The following is a 9418-nucleotide window of genomic DNA, read 5'->3' as shown; positions in this document are numbered from 1 at the left end:
GTTTCCTGGAGGAAATGCTATTTATTGGAATCTTGAGACTGTTAAGCCGCAGAATGGGCAGATCTAAGTTTTTAACCAGCTAACACAAATTATGTATCCTATATACATTATATATAGTGCATCATGTTCTAATAAGCACTGTTCTATAAAGGTAGCTTACTCACATTTCTCCTGGGGAGAAAGTCAATTAAGAGCATAACAACTTTTTACAAAAATGGAAGCAGTTCTTGAAACACATCAAATGAGTGAAGGGAAAATGAAAGACGATCCTAAAAGATATCAAACCTGTCTGCAATTAATTCCATAATGGATTTTCATATATGAAATTTGGGAAATGTGTTTCGGGTTCCATGTCCTTCCCCTTATGTAAGATCATTGGAAAACTTTAATTGGATACCCCTCCTGTGATGTGCAATGACCCAAATACTGAGCGGAAAGAAATCGCACAAGACTAAGCCTTAGAAGCCTAATGTAAAATGAGATCTTTTTAATGACAGGATGTAATTAATATACAACATAACTCAGGCTTAATTGTTATAAAAGCTCAATAGTTTTGGCCACTGATCTTGTATGCATAAAACCCAGACTTCCAAAGACGATATGCTCGTAGAAAATGTATGTATTCTGAGAGAAAATAATTGTTCAAGTGATAAAGCGCCCCAAAATCGTAATTTCCTTGTTAACAAATTATGCAGTGTATTTTGTATTGCTCATTTCCTTGTCATCAAGAGGATAAAAGAAACTTTTATTTCTTGATTCTTGTTGGTCTTGGCTACCTTTGATTCCCAATTCCCATTGTTGTGCGGTAACCCCCAAAACTGTGGCAGAATGTGCAAATTCTGGCCCCCGCCCCACCTTGATCCTCCAAAAATACTTCATGCCACGGGTTTCTCCTTCTTCTGGACACCCAAAATCAAGGATGTCAACGGTATAATTTGTATACTAGTTTTGAAACAAAAACATTTAACTTAGGACATCTCAGCATTCCAGTTGTACTAGAGGGTTCAAATATGGAAAAATCTTTTAAAAATCTGGTGAGGTGTCTGATTAAGTCTTCTGAAAACACAGTGAACCTGTGTAATATATATTCTACTAGTGCAATCCAGCCTTTTTGTAAGCAATTCCAGCAAGAGCATCTCCTCTCCTCTGAGAGTTTTTTCTCTAGTCTATCAGATCTGCATACTGTAATGCTTATCTTTAGATATTCTGCTTTTGTCTACCAAGCCATGCAAGCATACAGTCCTCCTGCAGTAAGCACCTGCAGCAGAGCCAGCATTGGCACATATTATTTTGTGTTAAAACAGGCAAATCGGAAACATACTGCAGCTCTTGGTTGATTCTGATAGAAGCAAGCCTTGGAAAGCCAGCTGTGTATGACCACTGATGAAAAATAAATGAATCAGATTGGCCTGTAGAGAGGAAAGGGCAAGCACTCCAAAGAAAAAAAATAATCAATTAAAATCCAAAAATAATCAAATGTTAAAGATTCCTGTAAGAATTAAATCTTTGTGCTGGATTTTTGCCAGAGGCATTGAGGAGGACTACTTTATGATGAGTACAAAACAACAGCATCCTTCTGTATGTTTACGTTACCATTGTAACTCCAGTTTACGAACATTTTGGGAACTGTTGGATTAGTCACCAAATAAAAAAAATAAGTCTAAATGTACTTGCACAGCACACTTTCATAAAAGAACAGCTCCCTCCCCAAATCTTAAGTATTTTCCCTCATGGCTATTCTTTAAAATGGAATCAAGGATTCTCTTTCTCAAGTAGCATCTTTTTCACTGCCAGTAAAACAAGACTGGTAGCAAAAGAAAACTCTAAATACACCACATGAGGCCATTGGTGGTACATGCTTTCAGATATGAGTTCTTTTATTAGAGCTTTACCTTCTGTGATGCTTTAAGACTTGCTGCAGGTTCTTAAATATGAATAGGAGTTGTCCTATTCTGAACTGTCAGCAGTTTGGAAACTTAAAACATCCAGGACACGTCTCAAGAAATCCAGTTGTTCTCTTTGATCCTAGATTAAAGGGCCTGTTAGAAATTTCAGAGCTACGTAGTTTCTTACACAGTTCCAATTAATACGACACTTGAGCTTTATTCTGTGAATGTACAATAGCGTAGAAAACTCCTTGGAATTCCCTCATCAGCTATATTCTATTTAAAAATACATGTATTGGTTTTATATCAACATCCTCAACCACATTCAAGATTCCATTTATACCCTTAGGTTTAGTAATTCACAGAGCTTTAGCTTCACAGATTCTTACCAATAAATCCCAAAATGCATGCATGGCTTGATTTAAGAAAGATATTTTACTTGTGTTTCATACACAAAAAACTTATAATCAACAGTGGCTTAAAAAATTAACACTACTCCACTTTTTCACAAGTGTACAAAAAAGAAATAATGAATTTACATTCAACGGTAAAGCTTAAAGTCCACTCTAATAATAGTTGCATTGACATTCACATACACAAGCACAGAATAAATATTTCAGGATTCTTATAAGAGCATACAGCATACATACAGTACTTGAATTTTACATAATGAGTGTTAGTAGGGTCAGAAATTCATAATCTCATAGAAAAGTAAAACTAAAATCAGAAAAGGTTTTGTGGGAGGTAACACCAAGGTACTGCACAGAGCTAGCAGGTTATTAAATCCATTTGTGTGAGGAGTTTGCTTCTGCTTCTTCATATTAGGACAGTTTGATTGCAAAAGTGTATTCAAAGTGCAGATTAATGCAAAAAAAAAAAAAAAAAAAGAAGATATTCTTGTATTTATTAAAACATGCAAGAGGCAGCCCCCAAGTCACCCGACAGAGTAAAGCTGTCATTGGCAAGTGGCCGATATAATACAGATGTTTCAGGCAATTTTTCTAAAGCACTTTAATAGCAGCAATTGTAATTTATAATGGCTCTAGAATGACTTCTGTTTGGGTTAAAGGGCATCATATTTCTTTAACATTTACAGCTATATTTCTTTATAAATAAATATCTCGAATAACAAATAGCATAGTTAACGTTTCTTTTTTCTCTCTTTTGCATAAGTGTCGTGGAAAAACTCTGACCTTTTCAGAGACATAATGTGCAAAATAATGATAGAGTGGAAATAGGGACACAGAGCATCACAGTTACATTCCTGGGATGTCAGCCCAGCCCTTCTTACACTCTGAGGGCTAGCCTTGCCAGGGTAATGCAGGGCTTTAAGGGACAATTTTCCCAATGGCTTGCTTGGCAGGAGATAAAATTTATGGTATCTTAAAGAGCTGTAAATGTGAGGTTTTATTTGCAGGAGTGTGTACAATACGTCATGTATAAGACTCAGTATTTCCACACAGTGACTTCTCACGATTTGAAAAGTCTGGTCATCTCCTTTCAGACATTTTCTCCCCAGCCTGAACATCTTTGAACATTTGTGTTCATTAGGTGTTTCCTCTGTTGCATATTTACCAGCTCTTCTTGCATTTTATGATCTGATCTCGTATCACCTAGCTGACATCTGCACACAAATATTTCCAATCAGATAGAGGGTGCACAACATTAAAACTTTTAAACCTGTCCTGTAAGTGTCATCAAGACAGGAGCACAGGAACCACAGTGCAGAGTCCAACCTCTCACTGGCTGTACTGTGAAGATTCTCCTTTTCGGCGTAGGAGAAAGGAAACTTGTGTCTGCTTTTTAGATTCTGAAAACAAGCCAGAGTGGAGAAAAAGAGTTAACACCAGACTTAATAAAGCTTTTAAGACAAAACCTGTTAAGCAATTTAGACAGACACTGTGAATTTCCTGCTGATTTTCTCAAGTCTGTACATACAGGAAATTTGTTAACAGTAGGAAGAAGTTGGGAGTTGCTACATAGGAGAAATCTGCCATTATTACAAAAACTGGCTAAGTGGGTTCTTTCAGTATAAACCCCTCACTGGTCACTGTTTTCAGTGGTGCTGTTGCCCTTTTCTTTTTTCTCCTGAGTCTTGTTTCCCTTCTTCTTTTTCTTCTTTTTCTTCGTCTCTTCCTTCTTGCCAAAGGTTATGAAGTCACTTTTGTCAATTTGGCTGTTTGGTGGCTCCTGCCGGATGGAGATGATTGCAGGAGATCCTGGGATAATGAATTTGTCTGGCAACTCACCAGGACCACCTTGTTTGGGATTGCCCGGTCCAAATTTAAAGGTCCAGCTGTTGCTGTTCACACCAGCTCCCACTGGGGGGGACACCTCTCCTGCCTCAGGTTCTGAAAAAGTCAAAACAGCAAGAAAAGCTTAAAGCATCATTAAATACAAGCACTCAATGAGTATCAGCTTCCTATTTGAAAGCTATGGCTTTAGCCTGGCTCTACGTTGACTCTTGGTTGCCTGGCTGCTCGTCCGGGTGTTATTGACTGGTTCTTGTCCAGGCTGCCCAATACTTGTATGCACTGACTCATGAAACACAAGCATGTGCATTGCATGGCACAAGGGTATGTTTGAGGGTGTCTTTTGGGAACAGTTAGAGCAGTGTCCAGGGCAGGGGGAGTCAGCCTTGGCAGTATGTACATCCACGCTGGATATCTTAGCAAACCGTCCTGTCAGCCGTGGCCAGGATTCCTCGTGGAAGGAATGAGTTGGTGCATCCCACAGAGGAATCTGAGAGCCAACTAGCATGCATGTATGTGTGTATGTATGTATGCTATGATCAGCAGTCATGGCCCTAGAGCAAAACCAGGAGCGAACTGAATTGTCTGGGCAGAGATACCGCAGAACTCCTTCAATCAGGGTGCCGAATCTGGTCTCAGAAATATTCATTAGTCTTCTTCAAGGTGAGGCTTTAACAACCTGTTCCCTTTTGCCAGGAAATGGGGTGACTCTTGTAAGAGAGTTTTAAAGTTTTTCTAAACTATGAACTTATAAGCAAAATGGGAAATCTGAAAGGGCCGATGCTAAATTTGTAGTAAGCTGTCAAGAATGGTTCAGAAGTAAATAATACTGCAGTGAGTTCTCAAACTGGGAAAGCCCTCACTATTATGTTTCTTTTTTCTTCATGTAATATCACAACATAAAGGCTGAAAAACACCAGACTGGTGACTAACACTTGGTTCTTTAAATTGATATGGTAGATCACAATATTTAATACAGGGAAATATAAAGTGAAGCTCTGCCCCCAGCTTTAGGCTTGCAGTATGAAACAAGTTTTAACTTTATATCCATGATTTTGCAAGATTGAGCTAATCAGATTGAAAAGTTTATGTATATTGTCCTGACAAGGGCAATTTTCTAGTATAATAAGATGCAACACAAATCGGGTTCTTCTATGAGAGAAAGTCTTAAAACCTGGCTGTTTTCATTTTTCTTAAACTTTGAAAAGTCTTTGCAATTTACAAAATTCCCCGTTTTGAATAGGAGCAGCATACTTATTTTAGTATATCATTTTAAGTGTTTAAAGGATTGTGATCAGTGGAAAGCTCAATTCTTGTGCACTGATGCTAAAGCCCTCAAATCCGATGAAAACATTCTTACCTACACTATAAAAAACAAAAGGACCTGTCACACACTCCTAGCCACACACCAATTCTTGCAATACCACACAAACAATGCCAATACCACTGATCTAAGTCTCAGCATCATTGTATTCTGCATCAGAGCTGTCCAGTTGAATAGGTAAAGATGTTTGGGGGAAAGAAGGGTGCGGGATCTGCATTGCTACAAGGTAGAGCTGGAAAACCATCCAAAAGGGACTCTATATAGCTTGGAAGAGGAGGCAAGGGCACAGAAAGGAGGAGAAGAACCAGAATTCCTAGGTCTCCTCCTGGTGAAAGACAGCAGGAATAGGAAACAAAATAGACACTTTAGAGGGAGATCTCCAACGTTTTACCAGACCAGAAGATGCTGTTCAGTAAACCTTAGCTACTGACTGCTCCATACCCCTGTAGTAGTAATGAAGAATATTGCATTTGCTTTAGCAGCCATTTCATGAAATGAACAGCATCTCCTGTACTTCTTATTCTTTTATGATTCGTCATCTTCGGTTTTCTTTTTTTTCTATTTTATGAAATAAAATGTATGTCATGCACACAGATGTAAGGCTCTCCTGGTCCAAAAGCTAAAGAACACGTGTTGCACTTGACAGTCTTTCTCCTGTCCGGCAGCAAAATAAACACCACTGGAAAGGATGATTCCTTTTAAGCTTTTCCATATTTACGCAGAATGTCTACGTTACAAAGACGAAGAAATGTGTATACATGATACATGAGAACAGTCAATGAGACCGTTAAAATCCATGTAATAGGTTTGGCACATGGATTCTTTGTAAAGGAGGTGATATGACTGCTTTTACAATGTAATGTTTAATCAAGAATTAGAAGAGCCTCTGCACTTCTTTTTCCCCTAAGATTGTATTTAATGATGAAGCAGATTTGACTTTATGTGCTTTCCAGGAACTGCTGAAGTTGTTTTAATGACCTTAACCTCCCTAGTCTCAAATATCTTATTATTAAAAGTTATTAATGTGGAAGTTCCTCTATTTCATCCGTTGTAGCTTTTCTGTAAATTTCCTATGGTCTTAACTATCAGCTTCAGATTTTTTACACGTTTGTTGTTGCAATAGCAATGTCCTTGCAAGCTCTTTCATACTAAATGCATTAATATGATCCAGGGTTCATTTCTGCTTAATAAAGTATTTTGGTCAGGTACATTTCATATCACTTTTGTTTCTTTGAGATGATAAATTACTAAGGTGAATGCTGTGTGTCCTGGACTTTTCCCAAATTATTAGTCAATTGTTTTTCTCCAGCAATACAAAAATGTGAGCTTTCATATTGTACATAATAAAGTAAGCCCTATTTGAGAAATAAATCCTTTCTCCTTCCCAACAAGCCCATGCAACATTCACTCCAAACAACATTGGCCCAGCCCCAATGCTCTTTTCCTGTTCCTGGCAGGAAAAAAAACAGCTGAAGGTGACCTCAAATCATTTTGAGCCATCCTTGCTCTGGTTGGGGAGACCCCTGTAGCAGTGAGTAGTCCAAAAACTGCTTTGAAGTGAACAAGGTTACAACACTCTACGGACCGCGGTGCCATCACTGCACAGCTGAAATAACATGGTGTGTGGTTGTGCCATTTTGACATAAGCATATTATGCTGAAGACAGGATGTGAGACAATGATGGTGACTTTATATTATCCATTTTACCACACAAATACAGTTATGTGCAAGAATAGAGGATATCCTTAAGGTACAGCATCTCTTTTTCCTTGCATGAAAACTTTTGCCAGTATAAAGCATGCACATACAGGTCTGCATTATTGAAATCTAATTCAGAACAGGATACTGACCCTTTAATCTGGTTCTGCCTAGACAAATCCACTCACCAGATGAAGTCAGTAACATTTATCACAAAGCCATTTGTCATAATGTATCCAAACACAACAAACCCATGGTATCTACCCTGGAATCAGGATTCTGTCAAGCTAAAGACCAAGGCGGGGAGTGGGTTGCTTGCATTTCTGTGTGTTTTTTTCTCAGCCCCTGAATACGTTTGCTGTCCATATGAACTAAGCATTTTAATACTCCTTAATACTCACTAAGCCAAAGGAAACTAATTATCCTTACAGATGTGTGGAGAGCTCACATACAAAAAGACAGAGACAGACAGAACTTAATGAGTTAATAGTCATCATTTCCTATTAATTCCTATGGGCTTCAACAACCTCCTCAGGAAATTTCCCTTCTGCACTATTTACCTGATAACATGTGTGTTTATCTGTATTGGCAGGCTGGAAGGTCACAGTTCAGCTGTACTAACAACGTTGTCTGTTTAGGCATTTCAGATCAAGGATAAATGTCACTTATCACCTAGTTTCCAAAGCTTCCTTAAACATCTCTTCTGTTTCTTATAAGCAGGAATTTAACAACAAAAACCTTCCACTTAAATGCTATTTTACATTTAACAGGATTGGTTGTACTTCTCTTGTATATTTTCTGGGTCTTAATGAATACTTTAAAGTTGTTTATTAAACCTAGAGGAAAATCTAAATAAAGCAAATCCATCAGCTCTATTTATACACTTCATTTAAAACATTATAATTCTCTTCTCCCTACAGCTACACAGGGAATATCTGCCAGAGTTCCTACATAAAAGCGCAGTCTGTCCATTTCCTGATGTAACTCAAAGGATTACTTTGGAGACTGTCCCTTTGCCTTATTCTCTAGGAACATGACAGCCTTCATGTTCAATGACCGTATGATTTATTTTTAAAATGCATACGTGCAGCAGAACCCAAAATCTAGGCTGCACCTGCAGCTCCTGATGCTTCTTTGCCTGTGCGTCTACATGCTAAAATGGGAGATGAACTTTTCACCCCTTCCATTTCCTCGTACTCTCACCAAAATACAAGTGTCTCAGTAGACTTTAAATGGAACTGAGAGCAACAGAGACTCTGCAGTCAAGTAGATCATATATTTAGTTGGGAGGAAAGGACTTCTGGGTTGTCTTTCACTTCTTTTTCTATCCAGTGACTGTTGTCTGAAATACCTAGGCAGATCTACACACAAAAAACCTCCACATCCTAAAATCACCTTTCTGAGAGCTTGAAGCAGTAGGGAACAGTGTCTAGCTACTTTTTTCTCTTCCAGAGTCATTTACAGGTCATAAGCGCTAGCTCTCTACCTCTCACAGGACTTGAAAAACATACAAATCTCAGTCAATAGAACCATAGAATGGTCTGAATTGGAAGAGACCTTAAAGATCACCTAGTTCCAACCCCCCTGCCATGGGCAGGGACACTTTCCATTAGACCAGGTTGCTCAAAGCTACATCCAGCCTGGCCTTGAACACCTCCAGGGATGGGGCAACCACAACTTTCCTGGGCAACTTCTTCCAGTGTCTCACCACCCACATAGTGAAAAATTTCTTCCTGATATCTACTTTAAATCTCACCTCTTCCAGTTTGAAGCCATTGCCCCATGTCCTGTCACTAATGCCCTTGTAAAAAGTTCCTCTTCAGCTTTCTTCTAGGCCCCTTTCAGATACTAGAAGGCCACGATAAGGTCTCCACAGACCCTTCTCTTCTACAGTCTGAACAACCCCAGCCGTCTCAGCATGTCTTCATAGGAGAGGTGCTCCAGCCCTCTGATTGTCTTTGTGGCCCTCCTCTGGACCTGCTCCAACAGGTCCACATCCTTCTTGTGCTAAGGACTCCAAAGCTGGATGCAGTACTCCAGGTGGGAGTGGAGTAGAGGGGGAGAATCACCTCCCTCAACCTGCTGGCTACACTTCTTTTGATAGATATGGTTGGCCTTCTGCGCTGCAAGAACACATTGCTGGCTCATGTTGAGCTTCTCATCAACCAACCCACAGGGACTTGTTCAACAGGTCCTAATTGATCTGAAAGTACCTGACTTCCTACACGTTGTCAGACAGAAAGTGTCATGTGGATGTC

At 39.1% G+C, this 9418-nt stretch overlaps 1 protein-coding gene across 6 annotated transcripts in view; it reads right to left on the bottom strand.

The window, feature by feature from the left end:
* Positions 1-470: 470 nt before the first annotated feature.
* LOC134521820 (protocadherin alpha-C2-like) overlaps positions 471-9418 on the bottom strand; it is a 195237-nt gene continuing 186289 nt past the window's right edge. For 5 of the 6 annotated variants that reach the window (XM_063348804.1, XM_063348801.1, XM_063348802.1 and 2 more), the window contains exon 4: positions 471-4237. In XM_063348804.1, coding sequence (XP_063204874.1) covers positions 3927-4237 — 311 coding nt within the window. In that variant the 3' untranslated portion in view covers positions 471-3926. The remainder of the gene's footprint in view (positions 4238-9418) is intronic. The other variant, XM_063348806.1, reaches the window with a different exon arrangement.

Source organism: Chroicocephalus ridibundus, chromosome 11, assembly GCF_963924245.1.
Source record: "Chroicocephalus ridibundus chromosome 11, bChrRid1.1, whole genome shotgun sequence".
Lineage (NCBI taxonomy): Eukaryota > Metazoa > Chordata > Aves > Charadriiformes > Laridae > Chroicocephalus > Chroicocephalus ridibundus.
Note: the sequence above shows the minus strand (reverse complement) of the source record. Positions and strands in the feature narration are given on the sequence as shown.